This window comes from Pelodiscus sinensis, chromosome 25 (genome assembly GCF_052426305.1).
Source record: "Pelodiscus sinensis isolate ZL-2025 chromosome 25, ASM5242630v1, whole genome shotgun sequence".
NCBI classification, from domain to species: Eukaryota; Metazoa; Chordata; order Testudines; family Trionychidae; genus Pelodiscus; species Pelodiscus sinensis.
The window spans coordinates 154,019-178,465 of NC_143076.1; the positions used below are offsets into that span (position 1 = coordinate 154,019).

Genomic DNA, 24,447 nt, shown 5'->3' on the forward strand with positions numbered 1-24,447 from the left:
CTGGGGCCCCTTCTCCTGCATGACCTGGGCCCCCCAAGCTGAGGTCTCTTGTCATGCACCAGCTGGGCCCCCACAAGCCTGAGGAAGCAGTTGGGGGGGGGGAGTGTGGGTGCTTGGACAACCGGCAGCTCCCACCTCCACTCCTGGGAGGCCTGAGCCCTGCAGCTGTCCGTGGGGGGCAGGCAGGCCCCAGGCTCACAGACTCTCTCTGGGGTGCAGAGCCCAGCCGCCCTGCAGCGGTTCCTCCTGGCCGTCCCCCCCGCCTGCCTCGCCGCCCTCCAAAGGGGCGAGGACACCCTGGCGCCGCGCTGCTGCAAGGACACCATGATGGCCAGGATCGTGGTGAGCGAGTCGCGGCGGCCGGGAGGAGGGGAGGGGATACGTGGGGTGGACAGGGGTCTGCCTGGGCCATGGCGGCGGGTGGGGGTGCTGGAAATGGGATGGGTGGGGCCAGGAATGCTGGAGGGGGAGGGGGAGGTGGACATGGGGAGGGTGCGTGGGGATGCTGGAGGAGGGAGGGACACAGAAATGGGGCAGGTCTGGGGTGCTGGACAGGGAGGGGGATTCGGAACAGGGAGGGGTCTCCCCATGCCATGGGGGGGGGAGCTGGAAGGTTAGCAGAGCGGGCTGCTGAGGATGCGCCTGGGGAGCAGGGATGAGGAGGTTCAGAGGCTGGTCACCAGGGCAGTGAGGGGCAGGAGACGGCCTGGGGACAAGGATTGAGCTGGTCCCGGTTTGGGAGGGGGGTGCTGGGAGGGGCCCTGTGCCGGGCAGGGGGGCTACAGGCCAGCGGGAGGCAGTGGGGTTGGATCCTGCTGGGTGGGGGCGCTGGCCGTGTGAGCGTCTCTTGGGGGCCCCAGCCTCACACGCCCCTTTGTCTCCTTGGGTCTCACAGGAGATCATGGAGGACTCCCCCACCCCACTGGTCTTGGCCGACTGCCTCAACGCCGCCTGCAGCCTCAGGTACCGACCCCCCCCCGCCGGCTCCCCTCCAGAGCAGATCCCCTGACCAGGGAGTGGGAAAGTCTCTGTCTCCTGGGCTATGTCTAGACTGCAAGCCTCTTTCGAAAGAGAGCACCCAGTGAGTCTGGATGCTCTCTTTCGAAGAAGCCCTAGTTCCATTCAAGAACGCCTTCGTTCGAAAGAAGCACTTTCCAAAGAAGGCGTTCTTCCTCGTGAAATGAGGTTTACTGCCGTGGAAAGAAAAGCCGCGTTCTTTCGATTTAATTTCGAAAGAACGCGACTGCAGTCTAGACGCAGGTGATGTTTTTTCGGAAAAAGGCTACTTTTCCCGAAAAACCCCCTGAGTCTGGACACAGCCCTGCTGCTGAATTAACAGTCTCTGCCCCTCTCTCCTGCCAGCACCTTGCAGCCTCCCCTACAGGCCCAGCTCCTGAGCCCCCTGCTGAGGGCGGCCGTGGGACAGACTGTGTCTGGGGACTGGCAGCAGGAGCCCATCCACACACAGGTACGTCCCTCCGGGCCCTGCTCCCGGGCTGGGCTGGAGCTCCAGAGAGGAGTGGGGGTGGGGGCAGAGGGAGAGAAGAAGCTGCAGGTTTGAATCCTTCCCTCCAGGTTTCCCGTTGCTCTCCCTGGGGGCCCGTCCCTTCCATGCCCAGCCTGGGCTCCTCCCTGCTCTGCGAGGCGGCTCAGACCCTGCTCAAGGCTGCACCCTGGATTCCCCAACCCCCCTCTGACCCAGGGCTCCCCCTTGTCTTGCAGCAGTTCATCCGGGCCCTTCCCGTCGACCTCCAGGCCCTATTGGCAAGCCTCCTTGCCGAGTCCCCAGACACCGTCAGGCTGCAGCTGATTATGGAGGTGAGCCCCGTGGGGGGGACGGGGCCATTGGCCCTGCTTCCTCGGGGGGCCGAGAGAGGAGCTGTGTCAGTGGCTGGGGGGGGGCACAGTCTGAGAGGAGCCCCAGGCTCTGCCCAGAACCGGCGCCTCCCTACGGGTCCTGACCTGCCTCTTTCCCCCTCAGCACCTGAGCCCGTGGCTGGAGTCCCGCCTGCCCCAGGAGCGAGCCAGGGCCCTTGGCAGCACCACGGCCCTGCTGGGAGTCGCCACCACCCTCCCGGGGTTTGAGGTAAGTGACCTCGGAGCCGGGGGGTCTGGGGCTGCAGGGCGCGGGGCTGGGAGCGTCCCCGGGAGGCAGAGCTGGGAATGGGCCGGGAATGGGCCGCGTTCTCCTTTCCCCGGGGAGGGGCGACCCTGGGCCTTTCCGGGGGGCACCTGGGCCCCAGACTGGGGAGTGGCCGTCAGTGGATCCTCTTGTTCCACCCCCGGAGTGACCCTTCAGTCGGGGCCATTGCTCAGGGTTGTCTCCTCGCAAGGCCGGCCCCGCCCCGCCCCGCCCCGCCCCGCCCCGCCCCGGGAGGTGTCTCTGTCCGTCCCCGAGCTCAGAACCGCCTCGGCGGCCGTTAGCATGGGACGTGCAGCCCCAGGATGCTGAGGGACCCCCCCCCTTCTCTCCCCTCAGAACTCCGCCGACTGGCCGAGGATGGGTCACCACGTGGCCCAGCTGGGCCTTTTTATTTCGGACCCATCCGAAGACGTCAGCCGGCTGGCCCGGAAGGGGGTGCACAGCCTGTACCGACTCCTCCTGCACCACAGGGGTAAGGAACCCAGCCGGGACCTGGGCCCCAGGGACACCCTGAGGGTGCCGGCGGCGGGGGGAGGGGACCCAGCCCTTTTCCCCAGACTGGCCCAAGGGGGGATGCGTCCCTCTGTGTTCCCCTTCTGCCCCCTGTGCCCCTCCATTTGCCCAGGGATGCCTGCAGGGACCCGTGGGAGGGGAAGGGCTCAGACCTGCCAGCAGAATCACCCTGGTTTGTCTCTTGCAGGCCTCAACATCCACCAGGCAGAGGACCTGTGGTGCAGGCACTACTATAAGGAGAGATGGGTCCTGGCGCATAGCAACACCGTGCGGGTGGGAGAGGTAAGGACGCGCTGCCAGGGCAGGGCAGGGCTCGGGGGTGGGGCTGGCTGGGGCCCTCGTGCGGGTAGGACGCGGGGTGGGAAGCGGGGAGTCGCTGATCGAATGGTCGATGCATTTTCCCTCGACTATTCGAGCCGTGGACAGGGCGGCGCTGCCCCTTTGTGACGCTGTCCCGGCGTTTCAAAGGGGCGGCGCTTCCTAGGGGCAGCGCCGCACCTTGCCCCGGTTCTCCCATAGAAGGGGAAGCAGGGCGGGACGGGGGGCAACACTTTTTGATGGAGGTCGCTCCAAGATGTTGGCCAGTGGCCTAGGGCTGCTCTGTTGTGCGGAGGGGGTGAGGTCTGGGAGGGTCTTGGGGGCAGGAGGAAGGTGTGACCTGGGGCAGGCGTTGGGGTGCAGGGTGAGGAGAGCGTCTGGGTGCAGGGTCTGGAAGGGAGTTTGCAGAAGGAGGAAGCTGTTTTAGCCCCAGGAGTTGGGGCCGGGCTCTGGGCCGTCAGCTGAAACCTCCCGTGCTCTTGATTTCAGGTCTTTGGGCAGCTCTTCACGCCAGAGCAGGAGAACTGCTTTTTAGACAAGGCTCTGCTCGCTGCCCGCTCCCCCCTGAGGCGCCCCAGCCAGGCCGGGCTGGTCCTGGCCCACGCCCTGCATGGGCAGGCCCATCAGCTCCTGGGATACATGGTGAGCAGCCGGAGCAGATGCAGGAGAGTGGGGCAGGGCCAGGGTCTCCTTCCCATCCCCTCAGGGAGTCCCCCGCCCCTTTCCTCATGCTGCCCCCACCCCACGTCCCTGCTGGGTGGGTCAGAAGCTCACCCTGCGGGCCTGACGGGGGGTGAGCAGAGAGCAGAACAAGTCTCAGCGCAGGGGGGAGGAGGGTGGAAATGCTGGGGGGGGCCAGTACCCCTGAGTCCCCAGGGATGAATGTGACGGATTCTGCTTCCCTTGCAGCAGGAAGACAGCCAGTGAGAGCACAAGGAGCTGAGGAGCCAGCAGCTGCGTCCCCCTCCCCCCAACCCTCCCAATTGTATAGAATGTATTTAAATTCTGATTAAATAACGTTTCAAAAAACATTTGGATCAGGCTTTGTCAATAATGTTTAATGGGGGGGGGCATTTTGGCAAGTGGTCAAGGGCCACATTTCTACCGAGGAGTTTGGGGTCTGGGACGGGGCGGTTGGGTGCAGAAGAGAGCTGAGGGGAGGAGCCTGGGTGCGCACCGTCCATTGCATCATCACGCGGCGCCATTGTGCTAGTGCTGGAGCTTGGGTGACTGGTTTAATTGGAATGTTTACACAGATTAGGTGTTTTAACTTTAGGAAACTTCATTTTAAATAAGGTAAAATGTTAATTTCTGTCTCCCACAAAGGGTTTCAAAGTTTTCTTTATTAAAGGCAGGGATGAGGAACCTTTTTTGTCTCCAGGGCCACTGACCCCCAGAAAAACCAGTTGGGGACCACACACGAGAAAAGCAAAATACAAAAACCCTTCTTCCAAAACCCACAAGCCTCACTGAGGTGAGGGGAAGGGACAGGGAGGACTGAGGTTCGGGGATCCCTCATTTTTGGCCCCCCCTCAGATTGAGAGGGACCCGCAAATGCCACTCTCCCTGGAACCCAGGAGAGTTAATCTGTGCTGGGGCTGGAGTGCCAGGGGAGTGAGATGTCTCAGTCGGGGCCACATTCGTGAGGCTTGTGGGGGGGGGGGGTTGGAGGCGCCAGGGACGCATTCAGATAGAGCAGGGGAGCCGGCAGGGACCCTGAGAGGAGAAGTGGGAGTGAGAGCCCAGCCGGGGAGACACAAGGAAACCAGAGTCAGTCTAGTATCTCTCAGGCAGCTGGGGTAGACACCCCCCACCCCAAACCCCAGCCTCCTGTTGGATCCTCCTCCCACAGTTAACTGCCTCTGAGTCTGCACCCAAACTCCCATCGCTGCCCTGAACCTGTCCCAGAGCCTGCAACCCGCAGCCTCTCCCGCGCCCCACTCCCCAGCCATCCTGCACCATAACCCCAGCCTCAGGCCAGCGAACCTGAGTGAGGGTGGGGGAGCCCAAGCAGCAGAGGGAGGGGGGAGTGGAATGAGTGGGGGCGTGGCCTCAGAACAGGGGCAGGGGTAGGTGCGGGGAAGGGGGCGGGGCAATGGTAGTGGCCTCTAATGCCCACACCCCTCCCTTCGGCATCGCTTATGTCCCATGTCCGCCCCTCCTGAGCCCACAGCCGGTGCCAAGGCCTCGTGCCCAGGGCGGGGTCGCCCCTGTGAGCTGCCAGCCATACTGGGGAGAGGCGAGAGGGTCTGGGCTGCTGTGTCCGTTGCTGGCTCCTGTCAGGCCTTTGCACCAAGTCCTGGTGCAGCCTGAGCAAACCTGGGTCCTTCCCTGCTCCTCCAACACCACCTGGGCAAAGGGAGGAGAGTCCCCAACAGCCTCTGTCACTTCGGCCTCCTGTCGGGGGAACATGCCCCCTGCAGCATGATCCCCTGTAGATCTAGCCCTCTGGGCACTCACACAAGGTCTCTACACGGCAGCTGCTCTGTGCCTAGTGCTGGCACTGCAGAGCCATTTGCCACTTTGCACCCGACTGTCACCAGGTCCTTTCCATTTGCAGGGCCGGCCACATCTCCTGCCCGCTAGGCCATTGGCTGCACCCTCGTCTCGCTCCTCCTGGTGTCTGTATCCGTCATCACCTTGGTGCTGGAGAGATGGGGCCTGCCCCAGCCTGCCGGGCTGCAAGGGACTCCTGTTGGGAGCAGCTGCATGGGAACCAGAGGCCCAAGAATGGGAGAACCCTATTGACCTGCTGTGAGCAGGAGACGGGGGTGGGGAGGGGGCTGGGGAGGTACCTGTACTCAGCTCTGAATGGGGGCTGGGGAGACACAGACACTGCTGATGATTGCTGCACTGTGGGCCCCTGGGTTACAGTCTATGCCCAGGCAGCTCCTCCAGTCACTGCCTGTCACATTACTGGATCTTGAGGGGAGCAGCCAGATCACTGCTGCACCCATAGGTGGGGGTGTTGGCCCCAGAAAATGGTAGAAAAGGGGGCCATGTGGGGTGCTGAATAGAAGCTTATTATCTGATAGTCCTATGTAAGCTATTTATGTGGTTGTATAACGTCTGTGTGTGTAGTTAGGAATCTGTAGTCTGTGTGGATCCTGAATATTTATCTGCATGTGGTTGAGCATTGGGCAGAGCCCGGCCTGTGGACATGCTAATTAGCGAGGCCTTGTGGGACAATGGCACTGAATGGGCCAAGGACACACCTAAAGCATGAGGGCGGACAGCTAAGAGCGGCCAGCAGAGAGAGGCTGAGGACCAGGTGATCTCCTGCAGCCAAGAAGAGGCCAGGAAGGAGGGTTAAATAGGCCATGTGGTCGATGCCATCTTGGTTCTCAGCTCAGCACTTCATTCCAGAGGCAGCATTGCAGGGATCGAAGAGCCAGGAAGACCTGTGAACCCATCCTGACCCTAGGATGTGCAAGAAGAACTCTTAAACCAGCAGCTGTAACATCTCTGCTAGAGGCTGCATCGAGAACTGGGAGATTCGGTGCATGTAACATACTATTCCTTTAACAACCTTACTCTCATGCTTTTCTTTATTGTAATAATAAACCTTTAGGTGTTAGATGCTAAAGGATTGGCTCAGCATGATTTGTGGGTAAGATCCAGAGGGTAAATTGACCAGGGATCTGTGGCTGGTTTCTTGGGACCAGACAGAACTTGTTCGGGGTAGGTGGGATTGGGTGCTAGGACCCCCACCGGTGTATGAGGCCCGGGGCCATCGGGGGCATGGATATTGCTGGGGTGCCGGAGGGGTTTTGCTCGTGAGGCTTCAGGCAGGCAGCTGAAGCGCTCTGTGGGATTGGTTTGTGGCCTGTGTGGAGAGGTCACCAGTCTGGGGGCTGTAAGGAGCCCCGAAGTTGAGCAATTTGCCCTGAGCAGACGCCCTCAGCTGTGCCCAGACACGGCCCGGTCCGTCACACTGCCCCTCAGCCTGCAGGCCTCTCCTCGCTCTCAGCCAGGCCAAGGGCTGAGCCCTGCTGTGGCCTGCCCCAGCCAGCCAGCCAGCCCAGCTCCTCCTCCTGCACAAACAGTCCCGCCTGCTCCTTTAGCAAAGCAGAGCGGGCTGGTTGTGGAACTTCTGGGAGACTGAGATTCAAGTCCCAGGTCTGCTGCAGAGCCCTTGGCCCTGCCACTCCCCTGAGTGGGCCTCAGCTCCCGTCTGTGAAACGGGGACACTGATTCTAACTCGTCTAAGGGGAGCATTTTCAAAGCCCTAAGGGAGTTGGGAGCACAAGTGTGTGACTGTGCTTTGTGCCCACTGCTTGGTGCTCCTAAATCCCCCAGGTGCTTAGCGTGGGAGCTTTTCCGGGCAGGGGCTGCGGCTAGGGTTGCCAGGTGTCCCGTTTGAACCGGACAGTCCAGTATTTGAGCTTTCTGTCCAGGAGATAAATTGAGAAAATATCTCAATTTTCTAAATAAGATGTACTCTAGGTTGTGATGCAATGGCAAGTATGTCTGGTATTTTTATTGACCATCTGGCAACCCTGGCTGCGGCTGCCTCTCACTACTCTGGTGTGGACAAAGCACTGCAGTCATCCCGGGACAACGCCCCCAGAGACGCTCTCCCTCTGGGGCAGGGTCCTTTAATGCTTTTCACACTGACATAGGCTACGGGACAGCCCCTTGGACACGGGCATGAGTGTCCCCGCGGGGCGGTATCCCCCGGACGCTGCGCAATGCAGAGAAGAGGGGTGAGTCCTGGGGGATTGGTGGGACAAGAGACGTTCCGTTATTTTAACCCCACCCGCTATAAAGCAGCAAAACCCTGGGTCCAGGTACTCAAAAGTGCAGGGCTCTGCTTCTGCGGGATTAGCCGCCCCTTCTCGGCTGGGAACACGCAGGCGAAGCATCAAAGGGCTCCCACCCCACTGAGATGGTGACTGCATGTCTCGGGAAGGGAAGAATCCAGCCATGGGGGGGCGGGGGATCCCCTCTGGCACTGACAGAGAGGCCCAGAGACATGCAGAAGGAAAGTTCGGGAGGGAGGGGGCAGAGATACCAGGTAGGGAGGAGGACGGAGGTGCAGCTAACTCTGGTACTCGTGACACCCAGACCCCATCTCTCCCCACCTCCTTGGACCCAGGCAGCACCTGCTCCGTTTTGTCTCCTCTCCCATTGACTGCCGCCCTCCTCACCACCAGGTCTCCCAAAGGTTCCTCTCCCCAAATGTTTCCCACTCCCCTCCCACTGTTCCTCGCTCCCAAATCCCTGGGGTCCTGTCAAACAAACGTCTCTTCCTCCCTCCTGTGGCTGGCACCTCCATGTCCTGTAGACTGGCCCCCCTCCCTTTACTCCATCCTTCACCAACCCTTCCAGCTCCTTGAGTTCCATTTCTTCCAGCCTCCACCCCAACTCCCTACATCTGCATCTCCACCCCAGCCCTGCCTCCCAGCCCCGCCTCTTAGCCCCCGGCCCCAAACCTTCCCTTCCCTGGTTCTTCCCTCCCCAAAGTGCCTGTTCTGGTTATTTCTAGGCCAGGGGTGAAGCAGGAGCCATTCTGCTGGGCACTCTGCAAACACAGAACAAGGACAGTCCCAGCCCCACACATCTGGCCCTTGAAGAACAAACCCAGAGGCAGAGGGACCTGGACAGACGGGATGGTGAGGGGCAATTTCCCTCAGCAGCTTGGGCCGTCCTGGCAGAATGGTGTCTCAGTCTCCTAGGAGATCACGGTAGTGGGAACCAACTGTCCATGTTGTGCTAGACAAGGGCGATAGGAAGCCGTTCTGGGGTGCCCCACTAAGCCTGGCGGGCTGGGGGCGGGGCTTTGGGTGCTGTCAGCACACTGGGCTGCACAGCCACAGTGTACTCCAGGGATTTGGTGGCCAAGTAGTGTAGTGGCTGCACTCCCAGTCCCCTGCCCTGAGCCTCCAAACACCCCCCCACCTACCCCTGACTCCTGCACCACAATCCCTGCACTGCGCCCCCCCTCACTCCTGGACTCCCTGCCCTGAGCTCCCCACACCCATACACTCCCCAGCCCCCTGTCCTGAGCTCCACCATACCCCTGCCCTGAGCTCCCCATCCTCCCACACTCCCCACCCCCTGCCCTGAGCTCCCCCACATCCTCACACTCCTCATCCCCCGCCCTGAGCTCCCCATACTCCCACATTCTCCATCCCACTGCTCTGAGCTCCCCCACATCTACAGACTTCCCACCCCCCTGCCCTGAGCTCCCCCACATCCTCACACTCCATCCCCCTAACCTGAGCTCCCCACACCCACACACCCCAGCCCTGAGCTCCCTGGATTCCACACATTCAAATTTCTCACAGGTAATTTCCTGTCATTCAGTTTGGACACAGACCGGCTAACCTTGTGAGGAGGGCTTTAAACTAGGCTCGACGGGGACAGGTGAGCAAAGCCCACAGGTAAGTGCTGAATGTGCGGGACTGAGAGATGGGTTGGAAATGGGGGGGATTACGGCCTATAATGGGAAGGAGCAAGGAGGGTCAGGGCACAACAGGGAGGCAAGATCAAATCAGTATCTTAGGGTATGTCTACACTACAAAGTTAGTTCGAACTAACGGACGTTAGTTCGAACTAACTTTAATAGGCGCTACACTAGCGCTCCGCTAGTTCGAATTTGAATCGAACTAGCGGAGCGCTTAGTTCGAACTAGGAAAACCTCATTTTACGAGGACTAACGCCTAGTTCGAACTAGCTAGTTCGAACTAAGGGCTGTGTAGCCCTTTAGTTCGAACTAGTGGGAGGCTAGCCCTCCCCAGGTTTCCCTGGTGGCCACTCTGGCCAACACCAGGGAAACTCTATGCCCCCCTCCCGGCCCCGGACCCCTTAAAGGGGCACGGGCTGGCTACGGTGCCCGTGCCAGGTGCAAGCCTGCCAGCACCCAGCTAGCAGACCCTGCACCTGGCACGGCATAGAGCCACCCACCCGATGCCCCCCAGCCCACCCCCTCTTGCCGGGACCAGGCTGGCGGCTCCCGGGAGCTTGCCCTGGACCGCAAGAGGCGGGCACCTTCCTGGGCTAGTGCGGACATCGTGGACCTCGTCCACGATCTCCTCACTAGGCACAGGAAAGTGGCCGTCTAGGGCAGGAGAGCTGCCAGCCTGGCCACCCAGGACCAGGTGTGCATGAAAATCAAGGGGGTCCACTGAGACCCCCGACCCTGAGCCCTGAGCTTACAATGGCCGTACTGGGTCAGACCAAAGGTCCATCTAGCCCAGTAGCCTGTCTGCCAACAGCGGCCAACCCTAGGGACCCTGGAGGGGATGGACCGAAGACAATGACCATGCCATTTGTCTCGTGCCATCCCTCTCCAGCCTTCCACAAACTTTGGGCAGGGACACCACTCCTACCCTCTGGCTAATAGGACTCCATGGACCCAACCTCCATCACTTTATCTCACTTCCCTTTAAACTCTGTTCTAGTTGTAGCCTTCACAGCCTCCTGCAGCAAGGAGTTCCACAGGTTAACTATTTGCTTTGGGAAGAAGAACAACTTTCTCTTACTAGTTTCAAGCCTGCTACCCATTCCTTTCCTTTGGTGTCCTCTAGTCCTTCTTTATGGGAACTAATGAAGAGCTTTTCTGTATGCACCCTCTCCACCCAACTCCTGCTTTTAGAGCCCTCTATCCTGTCCCCCCTCCGTCTCCTCTTTTCTAAGCTGAGAAGTCCCAGTCTCTGTAGCCTCTCTTCATATGGGACCTGTTCCCAACCCCTGATCATGTTAGTTGCCCTCCCCTCTCCCAGCCTTTCTCTTCCCCTCTCCCACCTCCTTTTCCCAGTCTCCCCCAGTTTTTTTTCAATAAAGACAGAGTCAATGTTGGAAGAAACGTTATCTTTATTTTGTACATCAATAAGAAGGGGGGGCTAAGGAAGGGTAAGTGGAAGGAGGTGAGGGAGGAATGGGGTACGAGCCCCCGATGGGGAGGACTGGGCTGGCTCTGCGGGCTTCTGGGGGTGGAAGCTCTCCTGCAGCCCCCCAATTACTCCCTCTCCGCAGATGGCAGCCTGCGGCAAGTGCAGCCGGGCTGATGGCCGAGTGGTGTGATGTGCCCAGTGTGGGCACTCAGGGCACTCCAAGCCAGAACTTCTTTGCAAGCGGGGCACCCCTTAGAACTGTGTGTCCGGGGTGGGGGTCGGGACCCTTTAAGCGCAGCCCTCGGCTAGCCTGAGACAGCATCTCCATGCTCTAAGTCCTCCTTTTATGCCCTGCCGGCACTGCTTCCGGCCATCCTTAAGCCCTGTTCAGAGTCCACTCAATGTGGACTTACTAGTTCGAACTAGCAAAACGCTAGTTCGAACTAGTTTTTAGTTCTAGATGCGTTAGTTCGAACTAGCTTAGTTCGAATTAACTAATTCGAACTAAGTTAGTTCGAACTAGCGCTGTAGTGTAGACGTACCCCTGGATGCCTATATACAAATCCAAGAAGTATGGGTAATAAGCAGGAAGAACTGGAATTGCTAACCAATAAATACAACTTTGATATCATTGGTATTACAGAAACCTGGTGGGATGGGACGCACAATTGGAATGTTGGTATGGAAGGGTACGGCTTGCTCAGGAAGGACAGACAGGGAAGAAAGGGAGTAGGGGTTGCCTTGTATATTAAAAATGTACACACTTGGACTGAAGTGGAGATGAACGTAGGAGATAGCTGTGTAGACAGTCTCTGGGTTAAGCTAAAAGGGGTAAAAAACGAGGGTGATATCATGCTAGGAGTCTACTACAGGCCACCTAGCCAGGTGGAAGAGGTGGATGAGGCCTTTTTTAAACAATTAACAAAACTAGCCAAAGCCCAAGATTTGGTAGTGATGGGGGACTTCAACTATCCAGACATATGTTGGGAAACTAACACAGTGGGGCGCAGGCTATCCAATAAGTTTCTGGACTGCATTGGAGACAACTTTCTGTTTCAGAAGGTTGAAAAAACTACCAGAGGAGAAGCTGTTCTGGATTTGGTTTTAAGAAATAGGGAGGAACTAGTTGAGAACTTGAAAGTGGAAGACAGTATAGGGGACAGTGATCATGAAATAATAGAGTTCATGATCTTAAGGAAAGGTAGAAGGGAGACCAGCACAATTGAGCTAATGGATTTCAGGAAGGCAGATTTTGATAAGTTCAGAGAACTTGTAGGTAAGGTCCCATGGGAAGCAAGACTGAAGGGAAAAACAACTGAGGAGAGTTGGAAGTATTTCAAAGGGACGTTGTTAAGTGCCCAAAAGCAAACAATTCCGCTGTGTAGGAAAGATAGAAAATATGGCAAAAGACCAGCTTGGCTTAACAAGGAGATCTTGCATGATCTCAAAATAAAAAAGGAGTCGTATAAAAAATGGAAACTAGGACAACTAACAAAGGATGAATATAGGCAAGCAACACGGGAATGCAGGGGCAAGATTAGAAAGGCAAAGGCACAAAATGAGATCAAACTAGCTACAGGCATAAAGGGAAACAAGAAGATCTTTTATAAATACATTAAAAGCAAGAGGAAGACTAAGGACAGGGTAGGCCCACTGCTTAGTGAGGAGGGAGAAGCAGTAACAGGAAACTTGGAAATGGCAGAGATGCTCAATGACTTCTTTGTTTCGGTCTTCACCGAGAAGTCTGGAGGTGTGCCTAACGTAGTGAATACAAGCAGAGAGAGGGTAAGTTTAGAAGATAGGATACACAAAGAACAAGTTAAAAATCACTTAGGAAAGTTAGATGTCAGCAAGTCACCAGCTCCTGATGAAATGCATCCCAGGATACTCAAGGAGCTGATAGAGGAGCTATCTGAGCCTTTAGCTATGATTTTTGAAAAATCATGGCAGACAGGGGAGATTCCAGAAGACTGGAAAAGGGCAAATATTGTGCCCATCTATAAAAAGGGGAATAAGAACAACCCAGGAAACTACAGACCGGTCAGTTTAACGTCTGTCCCAGGGAAGATAATGGAGCAGGTAATTAAGGAAATCCTATGCAAACACTTGGAAGGTAATAAAGTGATAGGGAATAGCCAGCATGGGTTTGTGAAGAACAAGTCATGCCAAACTAATCAGATAGCTTTCTTTGATAGGATAACGAGCCTTGTGGATAAGGGAGAAGCGGTGGATGTCATATACCTAGACTTTAGTAAGGCATTTGATACGGTCTCGCATGATATTCTTATTGATAAACTAGGCAAATATAACTTAGATAGGGCCACGATAAGGTGGGTGCATAATTGGCTGGGTAACCGTAGTCAGAGAGTTGTTGTTAACGGTTCTAAATCCTGCTGGAAAGGGATAACAAGTGGAGTTCCTCAAGGGTCTGTTTTGGGACCCGTACTGTTCAATATCTTCATCAATGATGTAGATATTGGGATAGAGAGTACGCTTATTAAGTTTGCAGATGATACCAAACTGGGTGGGGTTGCAACTTCTTTGGAGGAGAGGGACATAATTCAAAATGACCTTAGCAAGTTAGAGAAATGGTCAGAGGTAAACAGGATGAGGATTAATAAAGAGAAATGCAAAGTGCTCCACTTAGGAAGGAACAATCAGTTCCATACATACAAGATGGGAAGCGACTGTCTAGGAAGGAGCATGGTGGAAAGAGATCTAGGGGTCATAGTGGACCACAAGTTGAATATGAGTCAACAGTGTGATGCTGTTGCAAAAAAAGCAAATATGATTCTAGGTTGTATCAACAGGTGTGTTGTAAGCAAAACTCGTGAAGTTGTGGTACCGCCCCAGGGTCAGGAGCATGTCAGGTCTCTTCAGACATGCATGTGCCTATTGGGCCACGGCCCCTGGGTGTCACGCAGCTGGAGCGTGGCATGGCATGTGCTTGCACGTGCACAGGTGTCTGTGTGATCCGTGGGAGGCATGGCCCACGTGCGCGGTCCCTGGTCTCCCTCCCGCCTCCTCCCCCGAACTACTTAATTGGAACTACTTCCCCGGTACGGTCTCCCTGGATGACCCTGCCGACTCCAGTGCTGGAACTCCTTGTGGTGGCCCCTCCGGTGTGCCCAGGTCAGGGCCCTCCAGTCCCGGCTCGCTGCCTCCTGGGCTGGCACGGACCGCCCCGCCCCCCCAAGAGTCGGTCGAGGGCAGGGAAGTAGGGGCAGGTGGCAGCCCCTGCTGCGACGCCGCCCCTGGTGGCCATGGCGTACGCCTGCCGCAGCTGTTTTACTTTCAGGTGCACCTGCTCCTGGGTGGCCTGTGTCCCTTTCGGGCCATGGCGGCCGCTATGCGCCCGTAGACGGCCACGTTCCTCCTCCTAGTACAGAGATCATGGACGCTGGGGGCCTGCCCCCAAACCTCAATGAGGTCCATGACCTCCACACTAGACCAGGAGGGTGCGCGCCATCTACGGCCCCTGGCTGGCCCCTGGGTGCTGGGGGACTGGGCGGGGGGACGGCTCGCTGGCACTGGCTGCCTGGCTCATCCTGCAGCCGCTGGTTCGGGGCAGAGACTGCTGGCAGGGCTGGCTCTGGCAAGTGCCGTCTGGCCAGAGTCTACCCCTTTAAGGGCCCCAGGGCAGGGGAGAGGAGAGGAGTTTTCCTGGTTTGGCCCAGAGCAGCCACCAGGGGAACCTGGGGAGGGCTGGGCTCCAGCTACTTCGAATTAAGTGGCTACACAGCCCTTAATTCCAACTACTGAATTTGAATTTGGCGTTACTCCTGGTAGGATGAAGTTTACCTAGTTCGAATTAAGTCCAAACTAGCGGTTTGTATGTGTAGCACCTATGAAAGTTAATTCCAACTAACGGCTGTTAGTTCAAATTAACTTTGTAGTGTAGACATACCCATAGTTCCTATACAACTAACAACTAATGGGTAGTCTCCAGTAGTTTAAATCTTGGGGCATTTGGAAAAGGAGGGGGAGCTACATGTGTGCGGGGTGTATTGTTGCCCTCTGCTGGATGGACTGTAAATGCTTTATGTATGTATCATATGCCCTATAGTGCTAACATTTAATGGAGATTCTCCTCTAGCTCACACCTGGCATTTTCTAAAGTAATATATGTGTGTGTATGTGCGAGAAAGAGCAAGAGCCTGGGGGCTCCCTCATGTCTCCTCCCCATCCTGATCTGCTTGGCTTAAGTGCAGGAAAGAAGTAGTGAGCTTTGTGTATTTGACATCAGGTGGAAGCAGGGGAATGGAGGACTGGTGGGAACAAGAGCACTTGGCTTCTTTTCCTGCAGACCGAGAGGGGTGGGGACTGGATTGAGCTATATAAATCAGATGCCGCTCCATGCCTCAGTTTCCCCCTTCATACAATGCCGATGACACAGAGAATGTTTGTAAAGTGCCTTGTTGTTAGCCCATGGGGCAGAGGGGGAAACTCGGTCTCAGAAGCAGACTGGGGGGAGGTAAAACCCTACCTAGGCAGCGCTGGTTCCACTACGTCACGCTGCCAGACCGGTCTGAGTGGGTTCCTCTCTTGGCTGCTCCTCCCCCCAGGAGGAGTGGGTTCCTCTCCATCGGCTGCAGGAACCAGCATTTCAAGGTCTTTGCCAATGGGCAGCCGTTCTGCAATTCAGCTCTGCCGCGGCTTCCAGCAGATCGATACACTGGAGATCGATGGTGCCGTGGTCGGGTCCTGTGCCCAGTTCTGAGCCCGACCGGTGCCGCTGCCCAGACGGAGATGAGTGGCACACACACGACACCCCCCTACGGCCGCCCTCGCAGACCCAATAAACCTCTCCCTTTCGCAGAACGACTCTGCTCCTGCGTGGTTCTGGGGCTACTTGTGTGTGTGTCCTAGACCCCCTTTCTGCTCAGCGCAGATAGAGACTCCTCTGCAGGTAGAGCTGAGTGCGACGCCTGCACTGGGATGGCGTATTGGGATAATGTACTGACAGCTCCTCTGCGCCACCCCTCCTCTTCCTGCCGCTGCAACATCAAATTAACCTTCCTGGTCTGCCCCCGTCCTCCCTCCGGTACCAGGAGACCCCACGCATGATGGGAGGGGCTGCAAACTGGGGAGCAGGCTACTGCAGGGCTGAGGGCAGCAAACCAGCCCCCAGAGCCCTGCAGTGCCTGGCCACGGGGAAGGGGAACTGATGTGAGCAGCATTTAGAGCTGGGGGGGGCTGTGGGGAGGAGGACAACGGAGCCACGAGCAGGACAGGGGGTGAGCCAGCACCAGTGAGTCTCAGGGGGTATGTCTACACTACCCTGCTAGTTCGAACTAGGGGGGTAATGTATGCATACCGAACTTGCTAATGAAGCCCGGGATTTGAATTTCCCGGGCTTCATTAGCATAAAACCGGCGCCGCCATTTTTAAAAGCCGGTTAGTGCGAACCCCGTGCCGTGGAACGAGGAGTACAGATAGTTCGGAATGGCTACGTAGTTCGAACTATCTAGCCCGTGCCGCGTGTAGCCGCGAGGCACGGGGTTCGCACTAGCCGGCTTTTAAAAATGGCGGCGCCGGCTTTATGCTAATGAAGCCCGGGAAATTCAAATCCCGGGCTTCATTAGCAAGTTCGGTATGCATACATTACCTCGCTAGTTCAAACTAGCGGGGTAGTGTAGAAATACATACCCAGGGGGACTAGAGCCTCCAGGCCTGGCCCCCGTTGAGAGAGAAGCTCAGAGATTGGAGCTGGGGCAGCCAGGAGCCCCCCACTGCTTTGTGGGGTGCAGAACAATGACTGCTCCGGAGGGGGGAAAGGAAGGTGCCTGCACTGCAGGGCCTCCCTGGAGAGACAGTATCGGTCCCTGGCAGACAAAGGTGGAACCAGTTCCAGGGCCTGGCCAGGAAAGAGCCCAAGTCCTGGGAGAAATCAGGCTCCATGCTCAGCTGTGAGTCCGAGTCCCATAGACAAAAGCGCCCCAGGGCAGTGGTGGATTCTCCACATGTCAATGGGTCTAGTGCAGGCCAGAGGCCTTGCTGGGATGCGCTAGGGCAAAGCCCAGGGCTGGGGCCGGACGGGAGCCCGTGAGAGGCAGCGGGGCGAGTGGGAGGCTCTAACTCTTGCTCCTGGCCAGGAAGTCCAGTGCTGGGTGACACCAAGGCCACGCCTGCACTGCAGGTATTTTGCTCAAGAACAACTGTTCTTGTGCAAAAACTTGTGGCGCGTCTACACTGCACGTGAATTCTTGTGCAAGTAAATTTGCAGTAAAGCATCAGAAAAGAGGGCTTCTTGCACAGGAGTTATTCCTCTCCCCACGAGGAATAAGCCCCTTTTGTGCAAGAGCTGTTGTGCAAGAAGGCAGCGTGGACGGACACCAGGGGCTTCTTGAGCAAGACACTTTTATGGCTAAAATGGTCATCAGAGCTTTCTTGCACAAGAAAGCGTTCACAATGCCATGGACACTCTTGTGCAAAAGCACATGGCAGGGTGGAGGTGCTCTTGCACGAGACCTTTTGCGCAAGAACTCCGGTGTGAAACAGTTCTTGTGCAAGAAGCCTGCAGCGTAGGGCAGGGAGCAGCCTATGGGGCTACTGGAGCTGCTGGCTGCAGGATGCCCAGTCAGGGAGTGGGGGGGACCCCTAGGAATGGCTCCAACTTCCCAGAGGGGTGGCCAGAGGCAGGACATTTGCCTGGCAGGGTGAGGTGAGGGGGGGGGCAGTGACCTCACAGGGGCTTTGGGCAGCCCTCAGCAGATCAGGCAAAGGGCAGGTGGGGAGGTGGTGACCTCACAGAGGAACCCACATCTCAGGCTGATAAAGGGGGGGCGGGCCCAGGGGACTTTGGAGACCCCCGGTTGCTTTAGCTCTGGTGCGTCTCCTGCTCACAGTTGCTTTGTCCTCTGTGAGTTCCACATCCGGACAGCGTTTTGCAGAAGGTAAGAGCCCCCAGGGGTTTGGATCCCGCCCGGGGCCGGCTGGGTTCCAGGCAGGCCCAGCCCTCGGTCAAGGGCCAGAAGTGCCTGTGCAAGACCGAGCCGATAAGCAAGGGGCCATTTGGGGGCTGGGGGCAGTCGCTCTGGGGAGCTGGAACCCCTGGATTTCGGTCTGCAGGCTGCGCCCCAAGCTCCCCTTTGCTCCCCTCATTTGCAGCATGGCCAAACACATCAGGCTGTGGTTCCGGAAAGCCCTGAAGATGGCCCCAGGGCCGGTGGGAAGCAGCTCCTCCGTCCCCGCGGGCGGGGAAGCTGAATCCCACCAGCTCGGGGCGACTCGCCCACCGGCCAGGCCCCTCCGGACCTGGCTCCAGAGGCGGCTGGGAAGGCGGGACCCAGCCCAGCGGGGCAGCCGGGTAGGGTGGCTCTGGGGCCTCCTCTGTGGAGAGAAACACCTGCCCCAGGAGCCCAGCCCCCATTACCACCAGGGGGCATCGCCCTGCCCGGCCCCCGGGGACCTGCCAGTCTCCGGGAGCCCCCAGCCTCTCCGCACCAGCCCCTGCAGCTGTGGGTCCAGCTCAGTGAGCAGCAGCGCCTGGGCCTCCAGCTGCAGCCGGGCCACCTCCTGCAGCCGCTCAGACCCAGGTGAGGGGCCGTGAACATGCTGGGCCCAGGGGCTCACCCAGTACACGGGGGGGCAGCCCCAGTGTCTGCCCCGCAGCCAGGGCAATGGATGGGGGCGGGAGCTGCTGCTTGGCTCTCTTGTTCCTGGCGGGGGCTCTGCTGAGGGCGTTGGCAGATGTGAGGGTGGAAGGGGGATGGGTCCCTGCGAGGGGCGTGTGGGGCCCAACCTGCCCTGGGTCCCTGACATGGGGGCGCGTGACCCCTGCTGGCCGCTGGAGTCACCCTGGTCCCTTCCCTCCCGCACAGAGCCCCCCTGCGCCTCGGCGGAGCTCTGCCAGGAGCGGATGGACTCCCGGGTGGAGGAAGGGGCCATCTATGATATTGAAGAGCAGCTCCACACCCGGGACACGGTAGGAACCTTCTCCACACGGGGGGGGACCCGAGATTGTCCGGCCCCTTCCCAGCACGTCCCCCCCTCCGGGAGGGGCTTGTCCCTGGGGATCCCCCTGGGGCCCCTTCTCCTGCATGACCTGGGCCCCCCAAGCTGAGGTCTCTTGTCATGCACCAGCTGGGCCCCCACAAGCCTGAGGAAGCAGTTGGGGGGGGGAGTGTGGGTGCTTGGACAACCGGCAGCTCCCACCTCCACTCCTGGGAGGCCTGAGCCCTGCAGCTGTCCGTGGGGGGCAGGCAGGCCCCAGGCTCACAGACTCTCTCTGGGGTGCAGAGCCCAGCCGCCCTGCAGCGGTTCCTCCTGGCCGTCCCCCCCGCCTGCCTCGCCGCCCTCCAAAGGGGCGAGGACACCCTGGCGCCGCACTGCTGCAAGGACACCATGATGGCCAGGATCGTGGTGAGCGAGTCGCGGCGGCCGGGAGGAGGGGAGGGGATACGTGGGGTGGACAGGGGTCTGCCTGGGCCATGGCGGCGGGTGGGGGTGCTGGAAATGGGATGGGTGGGGCCAGGAATGCTGGAGGGGGAGGGGGAGGTGGACATGGGGAGGGTGCGTGGGGATGCTGGAGGAGGGAGGGACACAGAAATGGGGCAGGTCTGGGGTGCTGGACAGGGAGGGGGATTCGGAACAGGGAGGGGTCTCCCCGTGCCATGGGGGGGGGGAGCTGGAAGGTTAGCAGAGCGGGCTGCTGAGGATGCGCCTGGGGAGCAGGGTGAGGAGGTTCAGAGGCTGGTCACCAGGGCAGTGAGGGGCAGGAGACGGCCTGGGGACAAGGATTGAGCTGGTCCCGGTTTGGGAGGGGGGTGCTGGGAGGGGCCCTGTGCCGGGCAGGGGGGCTACAGGCCAGCGGGAGGCAGTGGGGTTGGATCCTGCTGGGTGGGGGCGCTGGCCGTGTGAGCGTCTCTTGGGGGCCCCAGCCTCACACGCCCCTTTGTCTCCTTGGGTCTCACAGGAGATCATGGAGGACTCCCCCACCCCACTGGTCTTGGCCGACTGCCTCAACGCCGCCTGCAGCCTCAGGTACCGACCCCCCCCCGCCGGCTCCCCTCCAGAGCAGATCCCCTGACCAGGGAGTGGGAAAGTCTCTGTCTCCTGGGCTATGTCTAGACTGCAAGCCTCTTTCGAAAGAGAGCACCCAGTGAGTCTGGATGCTCTCTTTCGAAGAAGCCCTAGTTCCATTCAAGAACGCCTTCGTTCGAAAGAAGCACTTTCCAAAGAAGGCGTTCTTCCTCGTGAAATGAGGTTTACCGCCGTGGAAAGAAAAGCCGCGTTCTTTCGATTTAATTTCGAAAGAACGCGACTGCAGTCTAGACGCAGGTGATGTTTTTTCGGAAAAAGGCTACTTTTCCCGAAAAACCCCCTGAGTCTGGACACAGCCCTGCTGCTGAATTAACAGTCTCTGCCCCTCTCTCCTGCCAGCACCTTGCAGCCTCCCCTACAGGCCCAGCTCCTGAGCCCCCTGCTGAGGGCGGCCGTGGGACAGACTGTGTCTGGGGACTGGCAGCAGGAGCCCATCCACACACAGGTACGTCCCTCCGGGCCCTGCTCCCGGGCTGGGCTGGAGCTCCAGAGAGGAGTGGGGGTGGGGGCAGAGGGAGAGAAGAAGCTGCAGGTTTGAATCCTTCCCTCCAGGTTTCCCGTTGCTCTCCCTGGGGGCCCGTCCCTTCCATGCCCAGCCTGGGCTCCTCCCTGCTCTGCGAGGCGGCTCAGACCCTGCTCAAGGCTGCACCCTGGATTCCCCAACCCCCCTCTGACCCAGGGCTCCCCCTTGTCTTGCAGCAGTTCATCCGGGCCCTTCCCGTCGACCTCCAGGCCCTATTGGCAAGCCTCCTTGCCGAGTCCCCAGACACCGTCAGGCTGCAGCTGATTATGGAGGTGAGCCCCGTGGGGGGGACGGGGCCATTGGCCCTGCTTCCTCGGGGGGCCGAGAGAGGAGCTGTGTCAGTGGCTGGGGGGGGGGCACAGTCTGAGAGGAGCCCCAGGCTCTGCCCAGAACCGGCGCCTCCCTACGGGTCCTGACCTGCCTCTTTCCCCCTCAGCACCTGAGCCCGTGGCTGGAGTCCCGCCTGCCCCAGGAGCGAGCCAGGGCCCTTGGCAGCACCACGGCCCTGCTGGGAGTCGCCACCACCCTCCCGGGGTTTGAGGTAAGTGACCTCGGAGCCGGGGGGTCTGGGGCTGCAGGGCGCGGGGCTGGGAGCGTCCCCGGGAGGCAGAGCTGGGAATGGGCCGGGAATGGGCCGCGTTCTCCTTTCCCCGGGGAGGGGCGACCCTGGGCCTTTCCGGGGGGCACCTGGGCCCCAGACTGGGGAGTGGCCGTCAGTGGATCCTCTTGTTCCACCCCCGGAGTGACCCTTCAGTCGGGGCCATTGCTCAGGGTTGTCTCCTCGCAAGGCCGGCCCCGCCCCGCCCCGCCCCGCCCCGCCCCGCCCCGCCCCGGGAGGTGTCTCTGTCCGTCCCCGAGCTCAGAACCGCCTCGGCGGCCGTTAGCATGGGATGTGCAGCCCCAGGATGCTGAGGGACCCCCCCCCCCTCTTCTCTCCCCTCAGAACTCCGCCGACTGGCCGAGGATGGGTCACCACGTGGCCCAGCTGGGCCTTTTTATTTCGGACCCATCCGAAGACGTCAGCCGGCTGGCCCGGAAGGGGGTGCACAGCCTGTACCGAGTCCTCCTGCACCACAGGGGTAAGGAACCCAGCCGGGACCTGGGCCCCAGGGACACCCTGAGGGTGCCGGCGGCGGGGGGAGGGGACCCAGCCCTTTCCCCCCAGACTGGCCCAAGGGGGGATGCGTCCCTCTGTGTTCCCCTTCTGCCCCCTGTGCCCCTCCATTTGCCCAGGGATGCCTGCAGGGACCCGTGGGAGGGGAAGGGCTCAGACCTGCCAGCAGAATCACCCTGGTTTGTCTCTTGCAGGCCTCAACATCCACCAGGCAGAGGACCTGTGGTGCAGGCACTACTATAAGGAGAGATGGGTCCTGGCGCACAGCAACACCGTGCGGGTGGGAGAGGTAAGGACGCGCTGCCAGGGCAGGGCAGGGCTCGGGGGTGGGGCTGGCTGGGGCCCTCGTGCGGGTAGGACGCGGGGTGGGAAGCGGGGAGTCGCTGATCGAATGGTCGATGCATTTTCCCTCGACTATTCGAGCCGTGGACAGGGCGGCGCTGCCCCTTTGTGACGCTGTCCCGGCGTTTCAAAGGGGCGGCGCTTCCTAGGGGCAGCGCCGCACCTTGCCCCGGTTCTCCCATAGAAGGGGAAGCAGGGCGGGACGGGGGGCAACACTTTTTGATGGAGGTCGCTCCAAGATGTTGGCCAGTGGCCTAGGGCTGCTCTGTTGTGCGGAGGGGGGTGAGGTCTGGGAGGGTCTTGGGGGCAGGAGGAAGGTGTGACCTAGGGCAGGGGTTAGGGTGCAGGGTGAGGAGAGCGTCTGGGTGCAGGGTCTGGAAGGGAGTTTGCAGAAGGAGGAAGCTGTTTTAGCCCCAGGAGTTGGGGCCGGGCTCTGGGCCGTCAGCTGAAACCTCCCGTGCTCTTGATTTCAGGTCTTTGGGCAGCTCTTCACGCCAGAGCAGGAGAACTGCTTTTTAGACAAGGCTCTGCTCGCTGCCCGCTCCCCCCTGAGGCGCCCCAGCCAGGCCGGGCTGGTCCTGGCCCACGCCCTGCATGGGCAGGCCCATCAGCTCCTGGGATACATGGTGAGCAGCCGGAGCAGATGCAGGAGAGTGGGGCAGGGCCAGGGTCTCCTTCCCATCCCCTCAGGGAGTCCCCCGCCCCTTTCCTCATGCTGCCCCCACCCCACGTCCCTGCTGGGTGGGTCAGAAGCTCACCCTGCGGGCCTGACGGGGGGTGAGCAGAGAGCAGAACAAGTCTCAGCGCAGGGGGGAGGAGGGTGGAAATGCTGGGGGGGCCCAGTACCCCTGAGTCCCCAGGGATGAATGTGACGGATTCTGCTTCCCTTGCAGCAGGAAGACAGCCAGTGAGAGCACAAGGAGCTGAGGAGCCAGCAGCTGCGTCCCCCTCCCCCCAACCCTCCCAATTGTATAGAATGTATTTAAATTCTGATTAAATAACGTTTCAAAAAACATTTGGATCAGGCTTTGTCAATAATGTTTAATGGGGGGGGGGGGCATTTTGGCAAGTGGTCAAGGGCCACATTTCTACCGAGGAGTTTGGGGTCTGGGACGGGGCGGTTGGGTGCAGAAGAGAGCTGAGGGTAGGAGCCTGGGTGCGCACCGTCCATTGCATCATCACGCGGCGCCATTGTGCTAGTGCTGGAGCTTGGGTGACTGGTTTAATTGGAATGTTTACACAGATTAGGTGTTTTAACTTTAGGAAACTTCATTTTAAATAAGGTAAAATGTTAATTTCTGTCTCCCACAAAGGGTTTCAAAGTTTTCTTTATTAAAGGCAGGGATGAGGAACCTTTTTTGTCTCCAGGGCCACTGACCCCCAGAAAAACCAGTTGGGGACCACACACGAGAAAAGCAAAATACAAAAACCCTTCTTCCAAAACCCACAAGCCTCACTGAGGTGAGGGGAAGGGACAGGGAGGACTGAGGTTCGGGGATCCCTCATTTTTGGCCCCCCCTCAGATTGAGAGGGACCCGCAAATGCCACTCTCCCTGGAACCCAGGAGAGTTAATCTGTGCTGGGGCTGGAGTGCCAGGGGAGTGAGATGTCTCAGTCGGGGCCACATTCGTGAGGCTTGTGGGGGGGGGGGGGGGGGGTTGGAGGCGCCAGGGACGCATTCAGATAGAGCAGGGGAGCCGGCAGGGACCCTGAGAGGAGAAGTGGGAGTGAGAGCCCAGCCGGGGAGACACAAGGAAACCAGAGTCAGTCTAGTATCTCTCAGGCAGCTGGGGTAGACACCCCCCACCCCAAACCCCAGCCTCCTGTTGGATCCTCCTCCCACAGTTAACTGCCTCTGAGTCTGCACCCAAACTCCCATCGCTGCCCTGAACCTGTCCCAGAGCCTGCAACCCGCAGCCTCTCCCGCGCCCCACTCCCCAGCCATCCTGCACCGTAACCCCAGCCTCAGGCCAGCGAACCTGAGTGAGGGTGGGGGAGCCCAAGCAGCAGAGGGAGGGGGGAGTGGAATGAGTGGGGGCGTGGCCTCAGAACAGGGGCAGGGGTAGGTGCGGGGAAGGGGGCGGGGCAATGGTAGTGGCCTCTAATGCCCACACCCCTCCCTTCGGCATCGCTTATGTCCCATGTCCGCCCCCTCCTGAGCCCACAGCCGGTGCCAAGGCCTCGTGCCCAGGGCGGGGTCGCCCCTGTGAGCTGCCAGCCATACTGGGGAGAGGCGAGAGGGTCTGGGCTGCTGTGTCCGTTGCTGGCTCCTGTCAGGCCTTTGCACCAAGTCCTGGTGCAGCCTGAGCAAACCTGGGTCCTTCCCTGCTCCTCCAACACCACCTGGGCAAAGGGAGGAGAGTCCCCAACAGCCTCTGTCACTTCGGCCTCCTGTCGGGGGAACATGCCCCCTGCAGCATGATCCCCTGTAGATCTAGCCCTCTGGGCACTCACACAAGGTCTCTACACGGCAGCTGCTCTGTGCCTAGTGCTGGCACTGCAGAGCCATTTGCCACTTTGCACCCGACTGTCACCAGGTCCTTTCCATTTGCAGGGCCGGCCACATCTCCTGCCCGCTAGGCCATTGGCTGCACCCTCGTCTCGCTCCTCC

At 59.4% G+C, this 24,447-nt stretch overlaps 2 protein-coding genes across 2 annotated transcripts; both read left to right on the top strand.

Annotated features, from left to right (window-relative positions):
* Positions 1-203: 203 nt before the first annotated feature.
* Positions 204-2,657, top strand: LOC149521596 (maestro heat-like repeat-containing protein family member 7). Its single transcript, XM_089773275.1, has 6 exons — positions 204-342; positions 896-963; positions 1,363-1,468; positions 1,982-2,086; positions 2,480-2,615; positions 2,647-2,657. The coding sequence occupies exons 1-6, from the start codon at positions 325-327 to the stop codon at positions 2,655-2,657; spliced, it is 444 nt and encodes a 147-aa protein (XP_089629401.1). The 5' UTR covers positions 204-324.
* Positions 2,658-19,631: 16,974 nt separating this feature from the next.
* LOC149521597 (maestro heat-like repeat-containing protein family member 7) lies at positions 19,632-21,501 on the top strand. Its single transcript, XM_089773276.1, has 5 exons — positions 19,632-19,797; positions 20,197-20,302; positions 20,817-20,921; positions 21,324-21,459; positions 21,491-21,501. The coding sequence occupies exons 1-5, from the start codon at positions 19,736-19,738 to the stop codon at positions 21,499-21,501; spliced, it is 420 nt and encodes a 139-aa protein (XP_089629402.1). The 5' UTR covers positions 19,632-19,735.
* The last annotated feature ends 2,946 nt before the right edge of the window (positions 21,502-24,447 follow it).